This window comes from Rhodotorula toruloides (genome assembly GCF_000320785.1).
Source record: "Rhodotorula toruloides NP11 unplaced genomic scaffold Scaffold24, whole genome shotgun sequence".
Lineage (NCBI taxonomy): Eukaryota > Fungi > Basidiomycota > Microbotryomycetes > Sporidiobolales > Sporidiobolaceae > Rhodotorula > Rhodotorula toruloides.
This window is the reverse complement of record NW_015622984.1, coordinates 266,295-290,912: the sequence shown is the minus strand read 5'-3', so window position 1 is coordinate 290,912 and position 24,618 is coordinate 266,295. Positions and strand designations below refer to the sequence as shown.

At 62.7% G+C, this 24,618-nt stretch overlaps 9 protein-coding genes across 9 annotated transcripts; 6 read left to right on the top strand and 3 right to left on the bottom strand.

Moving 5' to 3' along the window:
• Positions 1 to 306: 306 nt before the first annotated feature.
• Positions 307 to 6,841, top strand: RHTO_04002 (Rho guanyl-nucleotide exchange factor; the record flags this gene model as incomplete). Its single annotated transcript, XM_016417670.1, has 15 exons — positions 307 to 402; positions 490 to 522; positions 674 to 1,248; positions 1,329 to 4,012; positions 4,071 to 4,256; positions 4,320 to 4,484; positions 4,704 to 5,056; positions 5,115 to 5,411; positions 5,466 to 5,597; positions 5,655 to 5,744; positions 5,806 to 5,997; positions 6,061 to 6,147; positions 6,204 to 6,371; positions 6,433 to 6,597; positions 6,653 to 6,841. 15 exons carry the CDS (start codon positions 307 to 309, stop codon positions 6,839 to 6,841), a joined length of 5,412 nt encoding a protein of 1,803 aa, XP_016271077.1.
• Positions 6,842 to 6,969: 128 nt separating this feature from the next.
• On the bottom strand, positions 6,970 to 7,906 carry RHTO_04001 (C2H2 type zinc finger domain protein, putative; the record flags this gene model as incomplete). The annotated part of the gene is made up of 4 exons (XM_016417669.1): positions 6,970 to 7,371; positions 7,428 to 7,557; positions 7,623 to 7,739; positions 7,791 to 7,906. The coding sequence occupies 4 exons, from the start codon at positions 7,904 to 7,906 to the stop codon at positions 6,970 to 6,972; spliced, it is 765 nt and encodes a 254-aa protein (XP_016271076.1).
• Positions 7,907 to 8,733: 827 nt separating this feature from the next.
• On the top strand, positions 8,734 to 10,076 carry RHTO_04000 (uncharacterized protein; the record flags this gene model as incomplete). The annotated part of the gene is made up of 4 exons (XM_016417668.1): positions 8,734 to 8,745; positions 8,796 to 9,110; positions 9,290 to 9,521; positions 9,592 to 10,076. The coding sequence occupies 4 exons, from the start codon at positions 8,734 to 8,736 to the stop codon at positions 10,074 to 10,076; spliced, it is 1,044 nt and encodes a 347-aa protein (XP_016271075.1).
• A 1,141-nt stretch (positions 10,077 to 11,217) lies between these two features.
• On the top strand, positions 11,218 to 13,885 carry RHTO_03999 (potassium transporter; the record flags this gene model as incomplete). Its single annotated transcript, XM_016417667.1, has 6 exons — positions 11,218 to 11,373; positions 11,428 to 11,519; positions 11,583 to 12,206; positions 12,274 to 13,182; positions 13,244 to 13,597; positions 13,702 to 13,885. 6 exons carry the CDS (start codon positions 11,218 to 11,220, stop codon positions 13,883 to 13,885), a joined length of 2,319 nt encoding a protein of 772 aa, XP_016271074.1.
• A 438-nt stretch (positions 13,886 to 14,323) lies between these two features.
• On the top strand, positions 14,324 to 16,384 carry RHTO_03998 (NADH dehydrogenase; the record flags this gene model as incomplete). The annotated part of the gene is made up of 11 exons (XM_016417666.1): positions 14,324 to 14,495; positions 14,577 to 14,737; positions 14,795 to 15,061; positions 15,114 to 15,234; positions 15,290 to 15,374; positions 15,427 to 15,587; positions 15,644 to 15,737; positions 15,791 to 15,906; positions 15,967 to 16,061; positions 16,115 to 16,273; positions 16,337 to 16,384. 11 exons carry the CDS (start codon positions 14,324 to 14,326, stop codon positions 16,382 to 16,384), a joined length of 1,479 nt encoding a protein of 492 aa, XP_016271073.1.
• A 297-nt stretch (positions 16,385 to 16,681) lies between these two features.
• RHTO_03997 (uncharacterized protein) lies at positions 16,682 to 17,440 on the top strand (the record flags this gene model as incomplete). Its single annotated transcript, XM_016417665.1, has 3 exons — positions 16,682 to 17,059; positions 17,203 to 17,283; positions 17,378 to 17,440. The coding sequence occupies 3 exons, from the start codon at positions 16,682 to 16,684 to the stop codon at positions 17,438 to 17,440; spliced, it is 522 nt and encodes a 173-aa protein (XP_016271072.1).
• A 135-nt stretch (positions 17,441 to 17,575) lies between these two features.
• On the bottom strand, positions 17,576 to 20,288 carry RHTO_03996 (ATP-dependent Clp protease ATP-binding subunit ClpX; the record flags this gene model as incomplete). Its single annotated transcript, XM_016417664.1, has 8 exons — positions 17,576 to 17,867; positions 17,924 to 18,061; positions 18,118 to 18,366; positions 18,424 to 18,481; positions 18,537 to 18,611; positions 18,672 to 18,775; positions 18,854 to 19,876; positions 19,939 to 20,288. The coding sequence occupies 8 exons, from the start codon at positions 20,286 to 20,288 to the stop codon at positions 17,576 to 17,578; spliced, it is 2,289 nt and encodes a 762-aa protein (XP_016271071.1).
• A 321-nt stretch (positions 20,289 to 20,609) lies between these two features.
• RHTO_03995 (uncharacterized protein) lies at positions 20,610 to 21,760 on the bottom strand (the record flags this gene model as incomplete). The annotated part of the gene is made up of 6 exons (XM_016417663.1): positions 20,610 to 20,931; positions 21,020 to 21,120; positions 21,204 to 21,283; positions 21,351 to 21,426; positions 21,483 to 21,551; positions 21,641 to 21,760. 6 exons carry the CDS (start codon positions 21,758 to 21,760, stop codon positions 20,610 to 20,612), a joined length of 768 nt encoding a protein of 255 aa, XP_016271070.1.
• Positions 21,761 to 22,657: 897 nt separating this feature from the next.
• On the top strand, positions 22,658 to 24,538 carry RHTO_03994 (guanosine-diphosphatase; the record flags this gene model as incomplete). The annotated part of the gene is made up of 4 exons (XM_016417662.1): positions 22,658 to 23,470; positions 23,526 to 24,076; positions 24,138 to 24,416; positions 24,481 to 24,538. 4 exons carry the CDS (start codon positions 22,658 to 22,660, stop codon positions 24,536 to 24,538), a joined length of 1,701 nt encoding a protein of 566 aa, XP_016271069.1.
• Between the last annotated feature and the right edge of the window lie 80 nt (positions 24,539 to 24,618).

Sequence of the window (24,618 nt, the reverse complement as noted above, 5' to 3'; positions counted from 1 at the left end):
CCTCATCTCGGCCTGGCTTCCTCGCCCGCACGCTGATGGAGAGAGGTGATAGGGTCCGTAGAGTGTATCGGCGAGTCGGAGGAGAGAGTATAGTCAAAGGCGCCTCCTTGCAACCGAAGACTGCGGATCCTCTTCTTCGCGCTCCTCGTCTTCCTCCTCTCTCTCGCAAAGCGCTTTTTAGCTCGTTCGACAGTTCTCTAAACACCCTTCCACATCCCCTCACCCCTAACTCCCACCGCTCCACGACTTCCAACACACACCCCTCTCGGACCCCTCCCTCTCCTTCCTCCACACAACCGCTCACCAATGAGCTGGCTCAACCAGCCCTACACCGGGCCATACGGCCAGCCCCAACAACCTCAACAAGGCTTCATGCAGCCCCAACAAACGGGTTACATGCAGGTTCGTCCGCTCTCCCCCCCACCCTCGCGTCACCCCCTCGCCAACCTCGAGCGCGGGCACTGATGGGCTGGGTTGGTGTAGCCGCAGAGGACGGGGTTCGTACCGCAGCAGGGGTACCAGGTTCGTTCCGCGCTCTTTCAGGACTTGAGCGGTGGGCGAAGGGCTCGCTGACGCCGAACCTCTCCTCCGTCCGCCTTGTCGTCCTGCTCTCGCTCGTCTCGCCTCGCTTGCTTCGCGCCTTCGTTTGTTCGTCTGGGATGGCGATCAACAGCAACCCCAGCCTACCGGCTTTGGCGCAGGAGGGATGATGGGCGGGATGGCTCCTCCTCTTCCGATGCAACCGCAGCCGACGGGGTTCATGGGCGCTCCGATGCAGCGTCCGATGGCGACTGGGTTCCCTCAACAAGCTCCCCCTCCTCCCCAACAACAACAACAACAACAGCCGGCGCGCCTCGTCCCCCAGCCAACAGGGTTCAACTCGTCCGGACTCGGCGCAGGCGTCCAGCAGAGCTTCCTCTCGACGTTCATGCCAGCCCAGACCATCCAAGCACAAGCTTCGTCGTACATCCCTCCTTCGCAGATGCAATTCGCCTCTCAACAGCCCCTCTCGGCCCAACCAACCGGCGTGCCTCCTCCCTTGCAACAACAATTCCAGTCGTCCAACCTCGCCCAAACCGGTCAAGCACAAGTCGCCATCCCGTGGGAATTGACCAAGGAGGAGAAGAAGCGGTATGACCAGATCTTTCGCGCGTGGGACAAGGGTGGAAGTGGGTTCTTGCCCGGGAGCATGGCGAAGGAGGTGTTTGGACAAAGTGGGTTGGGACAGGAGGATTTGATGGCTATTTGGTGCGTTGCGCGATCCTCGTCTCCTTCTCCCGCGACGCCGTACGAGCAAGAGACTGACGGCTGGACTCTGCGGTGCGCAGGAACCTCGCCGACGTCTCTGACCGCGGCAAGCTCAACATTGACGAATTCCACGTCGCCATGGGACTCATCTACCGTCGCTTGAACGGGAACCCGATCCCCCATACCTTACCCGCTGAGATGGCACCCCCCTCGGCGCGGGACCTCGAAGACTCGGCAAACTTCCTTACGTCCCTTCTGAAGAACGATACGAATCGGCGTGCGACGCAGGGGGACGGAGCGGGGCAGAGTCGAGCCAAGATGAGGAGTTTGCATGAGCAGCCTCAGCACGGAGGGGCGTCGAGGAAAGACGCGACCGTCTTTCGGAACGACGATGACGCGGTCCCGGTGTACAAGAGCAGTTCTCGCCACCTCAATCGCGACGACGTGCGGTCTTCCTCGTCGCGCGGGAAGGACTCGCCTTCGAGCGAGTTGGACGACGTCAAGCGTCGGTTGAGGGATGCGCAGCGGGACGTTGATCGTTCGCGGGACGAGGACGACGAGGAGGAAGACTTGAAGGAGGAGTTGAGGAGGTTGAATCGCAAGATCCAGCGCGTGCAGGATGACCTCGACGATAACCGTCGCAGTGGGCGTCGGACGGCGGCCAAGGACGAGGAGCGCAGGATGCTCGAGCGCGAATTGCTCCGCCTCGAGCACGAGGATTTGCCGCGATTGGAGAAGCGCATCGAGGACAGGGAGCGCGAGAAGAGGCTCGAGAGGAAGAAGTATGCGGTCGAGAGGGACGACAGGAATGCGACGTTTGGGAGGTACGATGATCGGCGGGACCGCGAGCGCGACCGCTACGAGCGCGAGCGTGACCGCGACAGGGGATACTCGGCGTCGAGGTATGGGAACGGCGAGGACGACGACCGCGACGAGGAGCGCGGGTACAACCGCGGAACGTACGACCGCGATGGTCGCGACAGGTCCCGCTACGCTCCCTCGCCTCCTCGTCGGCAGAGCCCGCCCGCCCGCTCGCGCACGCCGCCTCCTCCGCCGCCTCCTCCCGCTGCAGACAAGAAGATCGACGCGCCGCCTCCTCCGCCGCCGACTCAGCCGCCCGCTCCTGCGGGTTCGAGCCCCTCCCCCGCTCCGGACCTCAAGTCGATGTCGCCCGCCGAGCGTCAGGCGTTCATCCGCGCCGAAGCGCAGCGTCGTGTCCAAGAGCGTCTGCGCGCACTCGGCGTCGCAGCACCGTCGGCCGGCACAGGCGTCGACACCTCGGTCCAGGAGCGCCTCGAGGCTGACAAAGCCGAAGCGGCGCGCAAGGCCGCCGAAGCGGACGAGCAGCTCAAGGCGAAGGAGCTCGAGCGCCAGGCTCGTCTCGAGCGCGAGAGGCAGAAGGGCGTTGCGGTTGAGCAGGCGCTCCAGGAGACGCAGCGCGAAGGAGAGGTTGTCCAGCAGGTGAGGGAGGAGATCAAGGGCGCTGGAACGCTCGAGGGTCAGGGGAGCGAGCCGCAGCACGCTGTCAAGGCTGCGGAGGACCAGCTCGATGCGGAGGAGAAGGCGCTTCGCGAGCGCGAGGAGCAGCTCCAGCGCGAGAAGGAGGAGCGCAGGAGGCGCATCGAGCAGCTTGAGCGCGAAGCCAAGGAGGCTGAGGAGAACTTCCAGCGCAATAAGGCGGCGTTCTCGTCGGCAGGCAAGGCCAAGGCCCCGCCTCCTCCGCCCGCGTCGAGGGGCAAGCCGGCACCGCCTCCTTCGAGGAAGCCTGCGCCGTCGCCCGCTCCGACCCGCTCGCTCCAGCATGATGACGATGACGACTTTGCCGCGCCCGCTCCTCGCTCGGCGGCAGCTTCGCCTGCGCCTCCTCCTGCGCCGCCTGCACCTCCCGTCCCGACCGTCGCGTCTCCTCCGCCGTCCCTCAGCCCGCCAGCCGTGACGTCGCCGGCGAAGAGTCCAAGCACGAACCCGTTCCACCGTCTCTCAGGCGGCGGCGCACCCTCTCCCGCTGCCGCGAACGGCGCCGGCAAGCCCAACCCCTTCTTCGCATCGGCCGCTCCGCCTGCGGCACCTGCGCCTCCTCCCGCTCCGCCTGCACCCGCCGCCGCCGCCGCCGCTAGCAAGCCTGCCTTCCGCCCGCCTCCCTCGGACGACGACGACTGGGACGCACCTGCCGGCCTCGAGAAGGACGTCGACGAGTCGGACAGCGACGACGAGCCGGCTCTCGGTTCCGCTCGCGCTCGCCAGGCGGCACTCGCGCAGAACCTCTTCTCTGGCCTCGGTCTTGGCGGAGGACGCTCGTCGCCGTCGTCGTCGACTTCGCCTACCCGTTCGGCTGTGGCCTCGCCCGCTCCGGGTGCCAACGGTGCTCCCGCGCCGCCTCCGCCGCCTCCCGCGCCCGGCGCACCTCCCGCCCCGAAGGCTCCCTCGGTGCCGCTCGGCGGCGCAGCCGGACCAGCCGACCGAGGCGCTCTCCTCGGCCAGATTCAGGGCGGCCTCAAGCTTCGTAAGGCTACGACCGTCGACAAATCTGGCCCAGTCGGCGCTGGTGCAGTCATCGGCGATGCGAGCCCGCCGGTTCAGCACTACGTACCGCCGCCCTCGCCGCCGAGGGTGCCGACGCCGCCGCCTCCTGCCGCATCTGAGCCCGAGCAGTCGTACCAGCAGCTTCATGAGCCTGAGCAGGCGGCGCCTGCACACGAGGAACCCGAGACGCTTCCTGCGATCGTTACGGAGGACCCGCTCGATGCGGTCGATCTCACCAAGAGTGCGTGCCGGATTGTCTGTTCCCGCTCTCTTTCTCTCGCTAACGTTTGCCTCCGCAGCCATCCGCGTCCGCTCGCTCTACGGCTACGAGGCGCAGCGCGACGAGGACCTCAGCTTCGCTGAGAATCGCGTCTTGCTCGCTCACCCCGCCAAGGACTCGAGCGGCGACTGGTGGTACGGCTCGACCGAGCTCGAGGGTGCCAAGCTCGGCTGGTTTCCCAAGGGCTACATCGAGGAGATTCGCGGTGAGCTGTCCTTGCGTGGAGCCGGTCGTCAAGCGGACTTCGCTGATGGCGCTTTGTTCGCAGCCCAACCCGCACGAGCGCTCTACTCGTATACGGCCGCTTCGCCTGACGAGCTGTCGTTCGAGGAGGAGACAAACCTCGCCATCGTCGACCGGTCGGACGAGAGCTGGTGGAAGGCGGAAAAGGACGGCGTGATCGGACTGGTGCCGGCCACGTACTTCGAGATCAGTCAGTAGACGCTTCGTCAACTACACGCCCCCCAACCCTCGGAGGAGGAGAACAAGGTGGAGGAGACGGAGCAAGTGTTGACACCGCTGCGTCCCCTCTCCCTCGTTCCCCTTCGACCTGAACCTCCGTACTGAAAAGATTGTGACACTGAAACTATTCTGCAACTTCGTTCCTCGCTCCTCATCATCGCCGCGCTCCTTTTCGCCTGCCGAGAAACAGGTGCTCCTGGCGAGAACGGCGCCGCTACCCAGGCTTCGAACGGCACTCATCTCGACGCCTTCGACTCGAGCGACGACGAGCCTGACAGTGAGGACGAGGAGTCGAGTGCGGCTCGCGAGAAGGAGCGGCTCAAGGTGCTCGAAGCGGCGGGCTTGCTGGTCAAGGCGCCTGAACCCAACGAGACTCCGAAGCGGCGTCGCCGACCACCACCTGCTCGCCCGCCACGTCAACCTCGTTCCTCTGTTGTGCCTTCGCTGACTCAGGATAGTCGACCTGCGGCGGAGGAAGTGGAGGACGAGGAGGAGGAAGCTCGACCGGAGGAGAGCGCGGAGCGCATGGAAGACGCTTACGATGTGCGTCATTCCCGGGCTATGCGACTATCAGGAGCTGACTGCAAGGCGCCTCTCGCAGCTGTACCAACGCGCGATGCGAGAGCAGCACTCCGCGACGCTCCATCCTCCGCCCACACCGTCGCCTTCGCTTCCGCAAGGATCGCCACCGCCTTCTCCTGGCTTGTCGGTCACTCCATCGACGACAGCTGCGGTCAAAGACGCCTGGCACAGCACGACTGCAAACTTGTTCGGCCGAAGAAGCAGGTCCGGAACCGTCGCAACGGCTGACAGGACTCGACCAGTCATCAGCTCGCCTCTCGTCCCCCAGGGCGAGTCGAACGAAGAGTCGAATAGAGCGAGCGGCGTTTTCGGAACGGTGCGTGGCTTTCCTCTTTCTTGCGGAATCTTTCTGAACCTTGCGTTTGTGCAGTCCTGGTCGAGCCTGGTCGACGAGTCTGCCCTAGAAGGCCTTCCCGACTCCGAACGCAAGCGGCAAGAGGCGATCTTCGAGCTCGTCGCGACCGAACAGAGCTACGTGCAGTCATTGCAGCTCGTCATCGAGGTGAGCCTGACCTTCGCAGCTCGAGTCGTCGTCCAGTACTGATCCGCTTTCCCACAGGTCTTCCTGAACGCGCTGCAGCCTGTTCTACCTGAGAAAGCGCAGCAGATCATCTTCGCCAACATCGAAGATATTGTGCTGTTCAACACCGTGCTTTCTCCTACCATCGTCCTCGCGTCCTCGACTCGGGTTGACTCTTCCATATCGTCAGGTCTTCCTCTCGGAGCTCGAGGAGCGACAGCGAGAGTCTCGCCTGTACATCAACACGATCGGCGACGTCGTCAAGGAGCACATGAAGGGACTCGGCAGCCACTACCGTGGATACTGCGTCAACCAGTCGAACGCCGCGCGTACTCTCAAGGACCTGAAGAGGTCGGACTCGTCGCTGAGGAACTTGCTTGACGTGCGCGAGATAGCGAAAGTCATCTAGAGACGGCGGACTGACCCTTACCTTGCCGTCTCGCAGGGCCTTCGCGTCAAGAACCTCGAACTTGAGCACTTCCTCCTCGAGCCGATGCAGCGCGTCACTCGATACCCTCTTCTCGTCAACCAGGTGCGTCGCGAGAACGGATCTGCGCGTCCAGGTGCCTGATATTATTCCTTCGCCAGATCCTGCGATACACCCCTGCCGACCATCCTGATCACCAGCCGCTCGAGCGTGCTCTCCAAATCGCCGAGACGACCCTTGACGACATCAACGAGGCTGTCCGAGCGCATGAGAACCAGGAGAAGCTTGCGTGGTTGACGGACACCGTCGTCTTCCCCGGCGTTGCGGGAGTGCGTCTCTTGCTCTCCCGTCTTCCGCTGTCCGCTCAGCTGACGTCCGAACACAATGCAGCGCCTCGACTTGACCGCCCCCACTCGCCTGCTTGGCCCTCGCCGCATCGTGCGCGAAGGCAAACTGGAGAAGGCCAAGTCGAGGCGTAAACTCCAGGCCTACCTCTTCAACGATTTACTCCTCTTGACGGAGGACCAAGGGTCGACGCAGATTGTCTACCGCTACGTGAGCCAGACACGTTCTCTTCCTTGCGCATCGGGCTGACGCGTTCCACCGCCAGCCCATCCCGCTCGAGGAAGGCTCCGTCCGCCCTCACCCTCGCGACAACACCGACTTCCTCATCACTCACCGCGGCGACGCCATTCGCCTGCGTGTCGAGAACAGTCGGCTGGCGTTCGCGTGGGTTAGGGATATCGACCAGGCGAGGGGGAAGGTCCTGAAGGCTATCGAGGCGGCGCGGTTTGGCTGAGCGGAGGGGAAGGGATACCCCGAGGTTGTGCAGCATTCCCTGTTGTCGTTTGATACCATTCCGATTGCAACGGAGAGAGTGCGAGTTGCAAGAGACGAATCTACAACAACAGCTGCGGAGAGGGTCTACTACATCTGCATTTTATTCTTGCATGCGAGGCGGACCGAACGGGGTACAAGCGAGATGCTCGTGCCGGAGAGCGCGGCAGCGAGGTCGTCGACATCGGCGGACGAGGTGACGATTGGAGGCGGAGACGGTTCGAGGTGCGGCGGCGATTGGTGCCGCTCCTGCGCAGGGGAAGGCGGCAATCCCATCGCCTCCTCCGAGCTTCCTCTCCCTCGTTCCTGCCCGTCTCGCGGCTTCCACTCCCGCCTAACCATCCCTCCACCCTTCTTCAGCACGTTCTCGACGCCCCAGACCGTGACCGAGAAGTAGTACTGCGAGGGGTAACCGTGCTGAGCGATGAGGTGGAGTCGGCGGTTCTTCGGGGTGGAGAAGAGTTGGGTGCAGGAAGGGAGGAAGCAGGCGAACTGGCGAGGCAACAAATCAGCTTCTCCCGTGAAGGGAGGAAAACGACTGGACGCACGATCTTATCCCCTCGCTCGTGCTTGAGCTGCGCAAGCTCATCGTGACATTCCGTCAAATGCAGCTGCAACATCCTCTCGTCCGGAAAGACCCTGCCGCAAATCCTCTCCTTCCTCCCGTCCTCCCTGTACCTGTACCGCTTCTTCTCGCTCTTACCGATCGCGAAGTCAAAGGTCGAAGGTGGGGCGGTACATACGAAGGCATGGTAGACGCGGTGGTGCGCTTCGAGGGAGGAGGAGGAGGAGAAGGTCGAGGGGGTGCGGTCGCACGTGGGCGGGAGCGTGCAGGTCCACTGCGACCTGTTGCGGCACTTCTAAGCGCCAGTTTCACAGTGTTACAACTGGTCACGGAACGGGTCACGCACTGTGAGGGGGACGACGACCGGTAGACCTTGGTCGAGGGAGAGGGCGGCGCAGACAACGAGTCGGACGAAGCTGACGAGCCAGACGCCGAGCGAGGGCGTTTATGGGAGTCTGCCATATTGCAACATCCCGCAGGAGCGATTGTGCGGTGACTGGGAGGATCACAACCTCGCTCGCGACCCTCTAGCCTCGACAACTCGCTGTGAATCCTCCTGGTTCGGCTGCAGGATGGGCAACGTTTCACTACATTTCTCAAGCGTGCTAACGCGAAGTCTGCTGCTCACCCGTGCTTTCGGCGGTCCTGCATCTCCTCCCGACATCTTCATCAGCTGAACGAGCTAGCACGGCGGCGATGACTTGGAGGGCTCGAACTGGTACGCGGAATGGCTTAGATATTGCTCAGAAGGGCCCGGCTGCGACGCCTACTCGTCTGAACGCGCAGTCACCCGGGCTCTTCGCCTTCCTCTCCTGCTCGCCTCCTCGTTCGAATGTCACGGTGTTCTGCCATTCTTGCGGCTCGCTTGCCTCGCAGTCGCAGCGAGGGATGGTGTCTGCGAGAATTGCCGCCCCCGCCGCCGCCGCTAACATTGGCTGACCTTTCTCCTGCCTCGCGCCTTTCGCTATCCCGCCGTGCCGCCAGGCTTGATTCTGCGACCTCGCTGATTAACGAGCATTGCCTTTCGTGCAGACATCTCGTTCACGGACCAGCGCACACCTCGCTCTCGCCGGCTGCCCCTCGCTCGAACAGTCACTCAGCTTGTTGCTCGCTCGGGCTGTACCAGCGCTTTCCTCTCGCTGCCATGAGCATGTTCTTCTCATCGCACTGCGGCGACTCGCACACCAGCAGCGATACGGCGTCGCTCTTCCCTCGCTGGACTCCGGTTTTCCCGGCTGTTGTCGCGAAGAGACTTGCGCCGCAGCGACTTCCGCCTCGATAGCGCTGCAATGGAAACACGAGTACATTCGAAAGAGCATACGGTAGTCCCGCAAGCCCTTCCCCTCGGCAGCACACGACCTGCCATCTCTCCCCGCCATCCCATCGGCGCGTCCTCGGCGCGAAGTTGGCTTCCCCTCTTGACTTTCACCACACCGCTCCGGGCCACGCGCTGACACCTGCTACACTCGAGTACACCCTCAAACACACGCTCACTGCCCTCAAGACCGCGCCGGACCGCATCCTCACCTCACACACTCACCCACCCTCTTTCTTCGACCCTCCCGCGCTCACAAACGAGATGTCAATCTTCACTGCCTCCGCCGCCGTACAGAAGCGCTCGCGCGACGATGGCGAGCCCGAAGTGTCGCCTGGCAAGCGCGTCAAGGTGCGTCCAGCTCTCTCTCGTCCTCCCTCCCTCCTCATTCTCTCCCTTCCTCGCGAAAGGGTCCTTCCGCAAAGGGCAACCCGCATCGCCCGAGCTTCGCCTTGGCGGGCACTCGGAAGAGCTTGCACGGGCACGAGACACGACTGACACGCTGCCTCGCACCCGTCGCGACCCCGCAGACATTCGACTTCCACCGCGAACCCGCCGCGGCTCAGCATGTCTCCGCACCGCCGCCAACCAGCTTCGCCGGCGCGCTCGCTCAGCAACAGCAGCGTGCGCTCGAGATGATGGACCAGGGCGCGATGGACCGCGAGGATGTCGAGATGGACATGGACGCGGCCGAGCGCTTGGAGAGCAACCCGGTTCACCCGTGGACGGAGGCGGTTAGCGCGCCGAGGATGCTGCACCAGCGTGCGTGTGCGTTTGCTCGAGACTGAAGCGAAGGCCGTGCGAGCTGACGGACGTTCTCTTCCACTCGCAGACTCGAACAACTCGCTCTCGACCGCCTCGTCGTCCTCGATGCCCGGCACTCCCCTCGACCTCCCCTACAATGAGCAGTGGAACCCGTCCGCCGGCGGACCGTTCTGCCAACAACAACAGCAGCCGTCGCAACACGACATTCGCCTCCCCTCCACCTCGAACCCGACCTCCTTCACCGACATGAACGGCCGCACACACGTCTTCTCTTCCTCCCCTCCTCTCTCGGCGTACCCTCCGCCACCCCCCTCCCCAGCAGGCGGCGCCTTCGCCCAGCCCCAAGCTCCCGCCGCGCCACTCAACTTCCCCTCGAACCCGTGGTCCTCGCAAAAGACCACTTCGGGCGTGATGCGCATGTGCACGGGCGTCTCGATGGGCGCAGGGATCGAGCTCGACTCGGCTGTGCGCGAGTTGGAGCATCCGGTGTACTATGGGTGGGATTGCCCGAGGCAGAGCAACACGCTCAATATGGGCGCGCATCTCATCTGAATCCCACGCCCACCTTGGCTGGGAAGGGGGAGGGTGAGATCTGAGGGAGCGCTGCAGGAGTCGCGTGGGCCGTCGCCGAGGAGAGGGATGTTGAGGAGGTTCGAGAGGTGGACGGACGAGGAGGACCGGCTGGTCGCGTCGCCTTTTTCGACGATTCCGTCCAGCTCCTCGCTCGTCCCGCCTCTCGCCTGATCGTCCGAACCCTCCCGACCACTCACAACGTTTACGACACTTGCGCTCACGGTCTTTCGCCTTACTGTCCTCCTTCCGCCCCGCCTTCCTCCTTCGCCCATCGTCTCGCTACCTCATCTGTCCGCTTTCCAACACACGCCACACATCCAGTCCTGTCGCTCACACTCCTATTCCGCCTCGCATCACATCATTCTGCTCCTCCTCGCATCTCCCGAGTTCTGTTGTCGTCCTTCCTTTTCATCCTGTGCATCGGCTTCGCGGTTCCAAGCTTCCCTTTGTTCCTCCATCACCTCGTTGTCACGCCAAAAGCGGCGCTCGTCGTCGCCCCTCCGTCCTTTTTGTCGCCTTTCGTTGTCCAGCTTTTCTCGTGTCTTCGTTCGTAGGGCTTGTTGCATGATACTGTACTTCTCGCGCCACTCGCGTCTCTAGGCTGCACGAGAAGCTCGCACCTCCGCACTCCCTGCTCGTCGCCCCTCTCCTCCTCTTCCTCCTCCAACAATCGCCTGTCACCCGCGCCGTCACGCTCGAACGATCGCCACATGCTTATTATCATACAGGCCTGCACCTCGTCAAACCGCTGCGCTGCTTCGCTCGCCTCTCGCCTTGATCACCTCGGCCGCGACGAGGACAAGCGGCTGCTGGAGGTCTCTTCACGACGTGCGCACGCTGCAAGAGCACTGGACAGCCTCGTCTGGGCTTGGCACACGCTCTCCAGACGACCCACGCGGTGCTCCCGCCGGACCTGAGGCGAAAGACCCTCGCCTCTCGCCTGATGGCCAAAGTCTCGCTGTCGCAGCAGAATCGCCTATCTTTTTAGCGGATGGCACGATACTCGACGACAAGGGCTCCTGTCGACAATCGCACACAGGGCACTCAGGCGAGGACGCGCCGCTGCTCTTGACCTCCTTCTCGTTCCCCTCTCGCTTGTCCGCTGGTCTTCCTAGCGTCCATGGCCGCTTCGACCGCCGCTGCCCCAGCCAACCAAGAGCTCAAGAGCGAGTCGGCATTCACGAACGCCTCCTTCGAACCGCCTGAACGTCCCAAGATAACGACCCGCCAGACGCTCGTTCTCGCCTTCCTCTCGCTCGGCGTGATCTATGGCGACGTACATGCGCCCCTGAGCTTCAGAGGATTGTAGCTGACCCTTTGGAGCGCGCAGATCGGGACGTCGACGCTCTACACGCTTAACGGAATCTTTCCGGCTGCTGGCGCGATGCCTAGCGAGGAGGACATCGTTGGAGGTGTCTCCGCGTGCGTGCCGGTACAAAACGATTGTCTCTCTCGCAGGCGGCGCTGACTCCCGCTCGTCCGCAGGATCGTCTGGGCGATCCTCCTCGTCCCGGTCATCAAGTACTGCCTCATCGCGCTCGAGTTTGGCACGTCGCACGGCGAAGGCGGCCCCTTTGCCGTCTTCACGACGCTCTACCCTCCCCGCCAGTCGAAGCAAGATGGCTGGCGAACCCTGACGACCTACACCATGGCGACTGCGCCTCCATCCTCACTCGCCGCCACCTCGTTCCTCCACCGCCCGCTCATCAAGCTCTTTCTCTTCTGCCTCACCCTCTTCGGCGTCTGCCTCACGGTTGCCGACGGCATGCTTACGCCCGCCGTCTCTGTCACTTCAGCCATCGTCGGTCTCTCCTACGGCGCACCAAAAGCCGCCAACGCAGTCGTGGGCATCTCATGTGGCGTCCTCGTCGTCCTCTTCATGGTCCAGCCATTCGGAACGAAGAAGATCGCCACCCTCTTTTCGCCTATCGTCCTCGTCTGGCTCGGACTGAACGGCATTTGCGGGATCATCAACATCGCCGCTCATCCGGCCATCTTCCGCGCTTTCGATCCATCCCGCGCCGTCATGCTCTTCGTCCGGACGAAGAACTTTGACCTGCTCGCAGGCGTGATCCTCTGTATCACGGGTGTTGAGGCGCTCTTCGCTAAGTGCGTCGCCTGTTCTCCTGCCGCTTCTCACACCTATCATTCGATACTAATGCTCGCTCGCCCGCAGCCTCGGCCAGTTCTCGAAGGGCTCGATCCGCCTCGCATTCTGCTGCTTCGCCGCGCCCTGTCTCGTCCTCCAGTACCTCGGCCAAGGCGCCAAGCTCGTCACCGGCGGCGAAGCAGTCCTCTCGAACGTCTTCTTCAACGCGATCCCCGGCGGCGTAGGCGGCGGCCTCTGGTGGACCGTCTGGATCTTTGCCGTCCTCGCGGCAGTCATCGCTTCTCAAGCAATGATCACCGCGACATTCAGTCTCGTCGAGCAGCTCGTCTCGCTCAACGTCATGCCGCCCATCCGCATCGTCCACACCGACTCGACCTCGCGCGGCAGGATCTTTGTCCCGGCAGTCAACTTCCTCGTCCTCGTCGGCACTCTCGGTCTCACGATCGGCTTCGGCACCGAAGCGGGCTTGACGAACGCCTACGGACTCGCAGTCTCGGGCGTCATGATAATCACGACGACGATTCTCGCCGTCGCGATGGCCCAAGTCAAGCACCTCCCCGTCCTCGTCGCGATAGGGTACTTCCTCCTCTCAGCCTTCATCGACGGCCTCTTCTTCGGCGCGTCCCTCAAGAAAGTCCCGACTGGCGCGTGGTTCTCCATCGGCCTGGCGACGATCCTCCTCGTACTCTTGCTCGGATGGTCGTGGGCACGCGGACTCGAGGAACAGTTTGACAAGAATCATCGGTATAGGCTGTCGGAGATCATGAAGCCGTCGAGGGGAGGAGCGGATGCCGCAGCGACCGAGAAGAAGGACGCAAAGGAGGGCGAGGGCAAGACGGAGACGGAGACGGCAGCGGTCGCTCAGCTCGAGCGAGGCGGAGAGGCGGGTCCCGTCCAGAGGCGCAGGCCGCATCCGCCGGCTTACGAGGCGACTGTTGGCGGTGCTTCGCTCGCCAGGCTGCCCGTGTTTGCCCTGTACGTCGCGCGCTGGCTCCGCTTCCTCCGTCCGAGGCTAATCTACGTTTCCCGCTCGCAGCTTCCACAACCATTCCTCCTCGAGCTCAGACGGCGCCCCTCACTCCTTCGTCGGCTTCCTGCGCTCCTACCCCGCCCTCCCTCGCATCATCGTCTTCCTCTCCGTCCGCGTCGTCGGCGTCCCTCACGTCACCCCCGAAGACCGCTACCTCGTCGACCGCCTGCGCCAGTTCGATGGACTCTATACAGCGACTGTCTCCTTCGGGTATCGCGATAAGATCGATTTGTCGGACGTGGCGAGGCCGTTGAGGGATAGGATTGTGGCGCTCGAGTCGCGGTCGGTGGAGGGTCGGGGGGCGCTGGAAGAGAAGGTGGCGAAGATTGACGAGGCGCTCAACGGCGCTGTCACCCACATGTGCGTCCCTTCTCTCCCGCGGAAAGCGGCAGTGACTTGCGCTCTTCTAGCAGTCGAATGGAACCTCTGCTGGCGGTGCAACGCTGACACCTTCGCATTCGCAGCCTCCCGCACTACCACGTCTCCGCCGACAAGTCCTCTCGCCGCCCGTGGCTCGTCAACTACCTCCGCTCGTTCATGCTCGAGGAAGTCTACCGACGAGTGAAGGTCAATTTCGACGCGTACGAGGGCTGGGACTTTGGCTCGGAGGAGGACGTGTTGAGGATGGGTGTTGCGGCGACGTTGTGACAGGGCGTGCACAGTGCAGGGTGGGGAGTCCCGAGAGAGGGAAGGGAGGATTGCGAAGGTCGACCTTGTCCTCCTCCCTCGAGCGTTTCCTTGCGGGTTGTATGTGCAATACCTGGGCTTTCCTGGCACCGTGGGACGCTCGCCGCCCCCCATCAAACAGTCGAACGAGCACCTCGCCCAACGCTCTGGTCATTGACTTGCTTTGTCGACGGTAGCTGTCGGCTTGCATTCGGGACTGCTCCTTTCCTCGTTTCTCCGACTCGAGACGTCGTTCTCCGGTACTCTGCTTGCTCGTACGAGACAGTCTTGCGAGGCTGGCTCTCTCAGCCTTTCACGAGTCTGTGACTCTGTGCGAACTTGGCCGAGTTCACTCGTGTGGGGTCGTCACCGCTTCACCTCCTGCTGCACCAGCTCGACGGTACTACACGCGTGTACAGCATGCTCGGGACTACTGCTACGGTCACACGAGCGGCGCGACCATCCGCACGCACCGCCGCGACCTCTGCTCTTCGCACGAGCAAGTTGACATCTCCGGCTTCGTCGACTCGACTCTTCTCCTCCTCGCCGCGCTGGGACAAGCAGAAGCTCGTGATCTTGGGTTCAGGATGGGGTGCGTTCATTCCGCTGAGACCGAAGGCGGAGGGAGCTGACCGCCGTCTCCTCCGCGCCTCCGCTCGCTCGCAACTTTCAGGCGGCTACGAGGTCCTCCGAAAGGTGGACAAGAAGCGCTACGACGTGACGGTCATCTCGCCGAACTCGTACTTCGCTTTCACGCCTCTACTGGCGAGCGCGTCCGTCGGCACTATCGACTACAACTCCGCCCTCGAGCCAGTCCGGCGCTTCCATGACATTGTACGTCCTCGTCGAGCCCTCGTATAAGCTGCGAAGAGCACAAACAGTCCTGCGCAGACCTACTACCAAGCCTGGGCGGACAAAGTCGACTTCGCCCGAAAACAGCTCGTCTGCATGCCCGCGACCGGTTCGAGCACGCGCAAACGCATCAACGCCTCCATCTCCGACGCTACCGACAGCTCCGTCCAGCCCACTGCCTCCTTTCCCGGCTACAAGCCCTTCGAGATCTCCTACGACAAGCTCGTGATCGCTGTCGGTTGTTACTCGGCGACGTTTGGCATTCCTGGCGTTTCTGCCAACGGGTATTTCCTCAAGGACATCCGGGTGAGTTTAGCCTGCTTAGTACGCGAAGATTTGCTGACCCTCCCACCACCAGGACTCGAATAAGATCCGCTCCCGAATCCTCGAGTGCTTCGAGCTCGCGAGTCAGCCGACAGTGACGGACGTCGAGCGGCGAAACCTCCTCTCCTTTGCGATTGTTGGCGGTGGACCGACAGGTGAGCTGCGGCTGGACGTCCAGAAGGTTTCTCGCTGACCGTTCGACTCGCGCAGGCGTCGAATTTGCGGGCGAGCTGCACGACCTGACAACGACTGAGCTAGCCAAAGCCTACCCCAAGCTCTCTCTACTAGTAAACATGTGCGTCCACTTCGCCTCACGTTCCGTACAACCCTGACCTTCGCCCGCGCAGCACGATCTACGACGTCGCGCCCGGCATCCTCGGCTCGTTCGACAAGAGTCTCGCCGAGTACGCGACAGCCAAGTTCGTGCGAGAGGGGATCCAGATCAAGGGCTCGAGGCATGTCACAGCGGTGCATGAGGGGTATCTGGAGATCAAGGAGGAGGGCAAAGGTGCGTTCCTCTCGTCGGATTTTGCGAAAGCGGTGATTGATGAGTCGGTGGCGCAGTCCCGTTCGGTTTGCTCGTTTGGAACACCGGCCTTGCCCCGAACCCCCTCATTCAGTCGATCAAAGACTTGCAGAAGGACGAGAAGACTCAGAGGTGCGGTCATCTGCTTAATCCCTCAGAGCCGGAGCTGATTTCCGATGTCGCAGTCTGAAGATCAGCGACACTTTCAACCCGGTGACGAACGAGGGGAAGGAGCTCAAGGACGTGTTTGTCATTGGGGACGCGAGCGCGCTAAAGGAGAAGCTGCCGGCGACTGCTCAGGGTGCTTTCGCTTCCTTCTCCTGCCATACACACATACTCACGCTACATTCTACGTCGACAGTCGCCTCGCAGGAAGCGCACTGGCTGTCGAAGATCCTCAACGCCGACGCGCGAGGACAGGATCCTCCCGGCGGCTTCACTTTCCACAACCGCGGCGTACGTGCCCCCGCTCTGCCCCTCTCCTCCTCTCTTACATCCTTCGTGAGCAGACCATGGCATACCTCGGGGACTGGTCCGCCATCCTCGACCGGAGCCAAGTCAAGGAAGGCCCGAAAGGCGAGTTGACAGGCCGAACAGCATGGCTCGCCTGGCGCTCGGCGTACTGGCTTCAAGCGCTGTCGTTCCGCAACCGCGTGTCGCTGGCTTACGTGCGTTCCCCTCTCGTTTCTTAGGCGAGGAGCGTAGGAAATGACTTTGGACGGGTCTCGCAGCACTGGTTCGCGACCTGGCTGGGCGGACGGAGGCTCTCGAGGTTTTGAGCGGACCAGGGCGGCATAAGAAGCCTAGCATGGCCTATAGATCGCGCGGACACTGCATATCATGTCGACCTTCGCAAAGTCGACAAGGCAGAGCGGTCGGCACAATCTCCCTCGTCGCTCGCAAGCCTCGCTCCGTTGTACCTCATTGCGAATGCTTGGACCTCCCAAGGCCGCCAAAACAAGCCGCCCTAAAGTCAAGGTAGCCGGGACGACGTCACTTGTCCTCCGCCTCCGCCCCGCTTATCTCTCGCTCTCTCCACCTTGCCTGCTTGTCTTTGCACCCGCTAGACCGTCACTATGCCTCCCAAAAACGAGCCCACGCCCATCGTCGAGCCTATCCAGGGCCAGGGAACGAAACCATCGCCTGGCCAGCAGCCTATCCACCCCTCTCCCGTCGTTGACGAAGGACCCTCCGACTCGACTATCCCGCCGAACCAGCGCTCTTCCGACACTCAACGACCAGGCACGCAAGACGCCTTGCGAGGACAGGGAAACTCGGCTACCAACACCAACTTCTCGAGGGAGGACTATGCGCCCGCTCTGAGCGAGCAGCAGAAGCAGGATAGCGAGTACAAGAAGGCTGAGATGCAGCATCGGCTGGGAAGACCGGGCGGGAAGGACGACTTCAGGCAGACGGGGGCGAAGAGCGGGCAGGGAGAACCGACGCCGGGAAAGGTGCGTTTGGGCGTGTCTTCTCCGTCCTCCCTCTGCGGACGGTATCGTGTTGCGGAGACTTGGGGCGAGTCGAAGACATGGACGAGGAGAGCGACGACGTCGCACTCTGCGAAGGGAAGCTGACTTCCTTCTGCTCGTCGCAGCCTCACGCCGATCCGAACACGAAGGGCAGTCTGATCGAGGCAGGGACAACGATGGCAGGCGCAGGAGGAGCCGATTCGGGCGTGCGTCTCGTCTCCTTCGCCCTTTCTCCCTGGCGCCTCCGCCTCGACTCGTTCGCTGACATTCAACGCTGATGGCAGTTGTACCCCCACGCAGATTGAGAAGCAGGCGCACGGAGCGGACGTCAGGAAGGGCGTAAAACCGAAGCCGAAGCTGTAGAGGCGAAGAAGTCTGTATCAGTGCCCGCAACCTGTTGTTTCGCCGTCTCACGCCTGCGCCCGCGAAAGACTAGCAAACGCGACATGCATTGCGAGAGTAAACGAGCCAAACGATGGACAACAGAATGCGGTGGATCTAGGCTGCAGCGCGCTTCTTCTCGGCAACACCTCCCTGCGGCTCCTCGCCTGCCTCCTCCTCCGCCGTGTAGTCGAGTTCAAACATATGTTTCTGGCTGCGCGAGTAGTACTTGGCGGGTTCCTTCCCTTCCACGACGTCGGCCGTGATCAGGCAATACTTGATCGACGAGTCCGGTATCTCGTACATGCTGTCGAGCAGGGCTTGCTCCATGATTCGTCGGAGACCGCGAGCGCCAGTCTGCTTCTTGACTGCCAATGCGGCGACGGCGCGAAGAGCGGGAGTCGTGAAGCTGTGCGCGAGACTCGTCAATCGAGAAGAGCGGGAGGATCGCGAGGTGACACGCACAGGAGCTGGACGCCGCTTGCTGCAAAGAGCTCGGTGTATTGCTTGACGAGAGCGTTCTTCGGCTCCTGCAGGACTCGAAGCAAGTCCTCCTCGGTAAGCGTCTTGAGTGCCGCGGTAATCGGGATGCGCCCGATGAACCTGTCGAGGCCGGTGTCAGCCATCGCCGCAAGCTCGATCAAAGCGGAGGGACGCACTCGGGGATGAGGCCAAACAAAGCCAGGTCGTCCGGCTCACACTGGTCGAGCAGGTGACTCAAGTCCTGCTGCTTGCCATCGGCTCCCTTCCCGCTGGTGCCGCTCAGGAAAGTCGAAGGGTTCGAGGGAGAGAAAGTGGTCGCTGAGTCGGGCGAGTTAATGGATTGAGAGGGTGTAGGCGCGATGCGGCTGGTGAAACCGATGCTGCCCTTTGCGAGGCGGGACTGGATGATTTTCTCGAGGCCGACGCTGTCGACGTAGATGTCAGCGGTGTTCCGATGTCGGAAGACGGATGCTGCGACTCACAAAGCTCCAGCGACGATGAAGAGGATGTTCGTAGTGTCAACAATGACCGCTTCCCGCACTGTCGAATGGCTCATCAGCGTCGTGAGAACCCGCAAGCGAGCAGCGCAACGCACTTGGCCCTCTCCGCATCCCGAACATGCCCGCATTCGGCGGGTTGTAGCCGTACTCCGACACGTTGATGCTCGTGCCTGCACCAGCGAGGTCCGTCAGTACCGGCGAGCGAGAGGAGAGGAACACGTCGGACGCACCCTCCAGCATCTTCAGTAAGGCCTGCTGGACGCCTTCGCCGCCAACGTCCTTCGAGAGACCCCTCGACGAAGAGATCTTGTCAATCTCGTCGATGAAGACGATGCTGTGGTTCGCACAAGACAGTGGGCGTCAGCAAGCCGTAGGATGCGAACCGCGTGACGAGCCGTCGAGCGAGACTCACCCTCGCGAGGCCTTCTCGACATCTCCATCCGCCGCCTCGAGCAACCGCGCAATACAGTTCTCGACGTCCTCGCCCACGTATCCCGCACTCGTCATGCTCGTCGCCTCGGCGCTCGCAAACGGGACGTCCAGCACTTTCGCGAGCGTTCGAACGAGGAGCGACTTGCCCGAGCCGGTCGGGCCCAGGAGGAGAACGTTGGACTTCTCGAAGAGAGGATTCTGGGAGGATGCGGATGGGCGAGGTGGGAGAGGTTGGCCGGGACGTTGGCCGAGGAAGTCGGTGAGGAGGTCGGAAGGGGAAGGCAAGTCGTCGACGGGTGGTCGGTCCTGCTTCGAGGACGAGGCCGCCTTCTTCTCATCTTCCTCCTTCGGCAACTTGTCCTCTGAGGGATCCCAGGGAATCACGCGCGACGATAGCTCCGTGAGGCCGGGTCCAGAGAGAGGCACGTCCTGCTCGTTGATGACGAAGATGGAGGGTCGCTGGAGGATGGGGAAGATGTCGGTGAGGGGCGTGCTGGGCGGCGACTCGATGATGGCGAGACCGTCGTCGGCCGTTCGGTAGAAGCGTCGGCTGGGATTGGACGGAGCCGTGTCGTCGTCTTCCTCCGCTGTCGTTCTTCGTCTCCGTGTCGACTTCGCCGGCTTCGCTTCCTCCGCGCCCTCCTCCGCCTCGCCGTCCTTCTTCGTCGCAACCGCCTTGTCCTTCGGCTCGTCTCCCTCCTCAGCTTCGGCCTCCTCCTCCTTCTTCGCCGCCTTCTTCCCCTTCTTCGGCTTCGCTCCGTCTCCCTCAAAATTTCCCAGGTCAATCGCCACTCCCGCCCGCTTCAACGATTCCTTCAAGGCCTTGAACTGCTTCGCTGAAGGTCGGATCTCGACCCAGCCGTGCATGAGCGAGGCGAGAGGTGCGGCGGTGACGGGTCGCAAGGCGGGGATGACTTGTGCGCCGGTCGGAGGGGCGGGCTCGCCTGAAATCGAGTCGGAGTGGGAAGAGAGCTGAGCGAGTCGAGCGTAATGGTTGTATGTTCTGCGAGCGAGTGCGATACGAGTCAGTCGACCCTCCTCACTCGTCAAGCAACGGCGACTTACGCGACAGCAAGGACCTTCTTAGCCTTCTCCTGTCCAACCACATACTGGTCCAAATGCGCCACCAACTCCCTGGGCGAGCGTCGTCTCCTCTCGCTCTCCTCCCTACTCCGCTCGCTCCACTCTCCCTGGCTCGTCGCCGTTCCAGTCCCGGCCCCGCCTCCTCCGCCGCCTCCAGTCCGTGTATGCGAGAGCGCGCCCGACCGGTGTACGCCGCGAGCAACGCGTCCCAGGCCTCGTGCTGGGGTGGTGGGGCCGGAGGTGGCGAGGGCGAGGAGCGGCTGGAGGTGGGCTGCGGGAGAGCGAGAGAGCAGCAGAGACGGGAGCGGTCGTTTCAGCGTCGAGGCAAGCATGGGAGAGTGAAGAGGAGGAGGAGAAGCGACGAGGACGGAGACCTGTGTGGATGACAAAGGCCGCGAGTTGATAACACAGCGTACAGACTGGCGATGCTTTCGTGAGGGTTTACCGCCTCATGAGAGGCTCTCGCAAGCGCGGGCGAGTAAAACGGAGAAACGAATCATTGCGTCGTCCTCGTCGAACACTCGAAGCGAAACGACGAGGCCAGGGAATAAGCAAGGCAAGATGCGAGCCCGAACAGGGTATACTAAACGACGAACAAAGAGGGTCTGTGAAGCCGAAGCAAGAACAGGTGATTGGAGGAATGCGCGAGTCGCTCAGTGCTTCTCGTGCTTCTTCGCCGCGACCTTCTTGACGAGTCCCGAGAGACGCTTGGTCGGGAGGACGTGGTGGTGCTCGTGGTGGTGGTCGTGCTTGTGCGTCGGGTGAGCGGGCTTCTTGGTCGTCGTAGGCTTGTGCGACGAGGTCTTGTGGGTCGGCTTGTGCGACGAGGTCTTGTGAGTCGGCTTGGGCGTGGCCGTGACCTTGTGCGTAGTCGTCGCCTTGTGCGTCGACGTCGCCTTGTGCGTCGACGTGGGCTTGTGAGGAGTCGTCGTGCGCTTGCTAATCGACGGAGCGGCGGCGCCGTCGCAGACGATACTGAGCGAGAGACCTGTTAGACCACCACGGTCCTCCTTGCCCACCTGGTGCAGTGAGAAGAGCGAGAGAAAGGGAGCCGCCGACGCACTTCTTGTCCTTCTTCTGCAACTCGACGCAGCGATCCTGCGAGACGGGCTCGCTAACGATGTGAACGCTCTTGGCGAAGGTGGTCCTGGCAAGCTGCCTGGTCTGTGAATTCCGCATTCCCTAAGGATCAGCGTTCGTCCGCACTCTAAGGGCCGGTGAAGCAGAACGGAAGAACGGGAACGCACGCGGTCGACGACGGCGAGGGCGTTGGCCCAGGTGCCGTCGGGCGACTTGGGCTTTCCGCCGCACTTGGCCCAGATGGTGGCTATCAAAGAGTAAGAGCCAAAGGGTCAGCTACTGCAGATTCGGGAGGCGAGAGCTGCCCGACTCACTGCCCTGCTGGACGAGCGCGCCGCTGTCGGTGCTGAAGCGGCAGTCGAGCTGGTGGTGCTCGTTGAGCGGGCCGACCTGCGCGAACCGCCGAATGAGCGAGTAGCGGAGCGGAGAAGCGAAGGTGGACGTACGAGGTCGATGCACGCCGTACGCCAGGTGCGGCAGAAGGCCTCAGTCGTCGCGAAAGTAGCCCTGTCGTACTGTGAGGGGCGAAACTCCGATGGCAGTCAGTTCTCTGCCGCCCGTCGCGGCTGTTTGAACCCATCTGAATGCAAAGTCCCGCACGCACCCTAAGATGCCAGTCGTTCATGGGGTCGATGCTGCCCTGCGCCATCGCAGCCTGAGCCGGTTTGGCATTGAGCGCGACGACAGCGAGCGTCAAGAGCGAGGCGAGAGACGAGGAGAACATGATGGTCGTGTGAGCGGTTCGAGCGGGGAGGGAGAGATGAGGAGCGGGTGAACGAGTGTGAGGGTCGTGAAAGAGTGTGGGTGCCGTGCGCGTAGCCTGTACGAGCGGGTCAAGCAAGAGTCTGGAAGCGATGCGAGAGGAAGAGAGGAAGAGGGAGACAAGGGAGGAGGAGGAGGACGAGGGTCGTGCACGGACGCGGCCTATTTCGAGCGGCCGTGTCCCGTGCTGCGCGCTCCAGATGCGTCGACAGGGAGAGGCGCCAGAACAAGCCGAAGCGTTCAAGGCAACGGCGAGCACGGTCGAGGGAAAGAGCGAGGAGGAGAAGGTCGGCGGCGTCGTCACCCAGGTCGTTCGAGTACAGTCAGGACAGCTTCTACCGCTGCTCTCGTCTATCTCGCCGTCTTCTGGTCGTCCGCTAGTCGGAGTGTAGCCCAGTAGGCGGCGTTGAGCGAGGGCGAGGACGAGAGGGTGTTTCCTGGCCTCCGCGCGCTTTTGTGGAGTCGTGCGCGGATCAGGTGGGATGCTGGACTCTCCACAAGCCAGCTCAGTCCGTCCATCTGGCCCCAGGAGAGCGAGGGTCTCGAGGTGGACGCCAACTCTCTCGCTTCCTGCTCTCGCTCCCGCCGTCGACTCTCGCTCGCGACTGTGCTTGCTTGGACGGGCTAGAAAGACCGCTAGACACGCGTGCTAGACAGGGACTGCGCGACTACAGGCTACACTCGTTCGACACGCCCTACTCCCGCTCCCGCCTTGCCTCTCCCGACCAGCCGATCCAAACTGCCGCCTCTCTCGCCCACCCTCGTCCAGTACCGCGCCGACGCACACACCAGGCGCAGGTCCTCGACAACTCCCTCGACTGCCAACCTGGCCCGCAAAAAGACGCCGTCGTCGTCGCGCATGCCTTCGTTCCCGCCTTCCCTCCCGCTCCACCATTCGTCAAACGCCCAGCAGCAGCCCCTCGCTTCCTCCATACACTCGGACGACGACGCAGAAGATATGAACCTCGGGAACGGAGTGTCGTCGCGCGCAGCGAGGAACTCGGGTCACCCTTTCAAGTCGCTCACGCCCAAGCGAGTCCTGGCGATTGCTGCCGCCCTCATCTTTGTGGTCTTCTTCTTCGGTCGGTCGAGCGGAGGAGGACGGGACGGGTACTCGAAGTCGGGAACAGCGGCGTCGACCGACAAGGCGCCGAATGAGGCGGCGGTCCAGGTCGACAAGCTCCCCCCGAACTCGCCTCAGAAGCAGCAGTCCGCCTCGTCCGGCAAGTGCACTCCGCCGGAGGGTCTGAAGGCAACGACCTACGCTCTCATGATCGACGCCGGATCGACCGGTTCCCGCATCCACGTCTACACCTTCTCTCACTGCGACCCCGACCCGAAGGCGCTCCCGAAACTCGAGAACGAGGGCTTCTTCATGACCAAGCCTGGGCTCTCGTCGTACGCGGGCAAACCGCGCGAGGCGGCCGAGTCGTTGCGAGGACTGATGGAGCATGCGATTGAGGGCGTGCCAGAGTCGGAGCGCTCGTGCACGCCTATCGCGGTCAAGGCGACGGCGGGCTTGCGGTTGTTGGGCGCGAGGCAGAGCCAGGAGATCTTGGACGAGGTGGAGCGGTGGCTGAAGGAGGACTGGCCGTTCGCGGTTGTGAAGGACGGCGTGGTCGTCATGGACGGCAGGGACGAGGGCGTCTACGCGTGGATCACCATCAACTTCGTGAGCACCTCTCATTCTGGCTATCCTCGCGTCTTGCTGACTCGTGCTCCCGTAGCTCCTCGGCTTGATCGGTCCCGACCAACCCGCCTCCGCCGGCACAGCCGCCATCATGGACCTCGGCGGCGCCTCGACGCAGATTGTCTTCGAGCCGATCTACGACCCCGGTTCGCGCGACAAGCTCGCACCAGGCGACCACGTCTACGACCTCGACTTTGCCGGCGCCGACCACGTCCTGTACCAGCACTCTCACCTCGGCTATGGGCTGATGCAAGCTCGTCGGGCCGTGCACAACCTCGTTGCGTTCTCGTACGTCTGGCAGAGCGCGCCCAAGGGTAACTCGGTCAAGTGGGAGGACTTGACGCCCAAGGACAAGATTCACAATCCGTGTATGTTCAAGGGCGAGACGAAGGTCGTCAAGCTCGACCCACCTGGAAGGGAGGAGGTCGAGGTTACGATGGTCGGCACTGGCGCGGGCTTCGAGGCGTGCAGGCGCGTCGTCGAGGTCATGATCGCCAAGGACGCTGCGTGCGAGAAGCCGCCTTGCGCGTTTGCCGGTGTCTACCAGCCCAAGATGGGCGAGGTCTTCTCTGCCGGCAAGGTCTGGGCGTGAGTCAATTCCCTCTGCACGATTCTTGCGGAGGCTGAACTAAACGCTCACTTTCTGCAGCCTCTCCTACTTCTACGACCGCATCGCCCCTCTCGGTCTCTCTTCGCCCTTCTCCATCTCCGCCCTTCGCCAACTCACGACCGACGTCTGCGCGGGTCGGGAAGCCTCCTCCTGGTCGCGCTTCAAGAACAACAAGGAGGCGATGGAGGAGCTGAGCGACAGGCCCGAGTACTGTCTCGATCTGACGTTCATGTACTCGTTGCTGAGTCTGGGGTACGAGTTGGACGAGGAAAGGCAGGTTTGGATGGGCAAGAAGGTCGGGAACGTAGAGTTGGGCTGGTGCGTTGCGACCCGCGTCTTCATATAGTGCTCCCGGAGAAATCACTGACGCTTTCGCTCGCAGGGCTCTTGGCGCGGCGCTCGCGATGATCGAGGGCCACCTCTCGTGTCGCGCGGACTAGGTAGGGACCTTGCATTTATAGAGCTATTCATCCGGACCCTTGACGGCTTGCGACCCTTCGCCTTAGACTCTCGCTGTGAT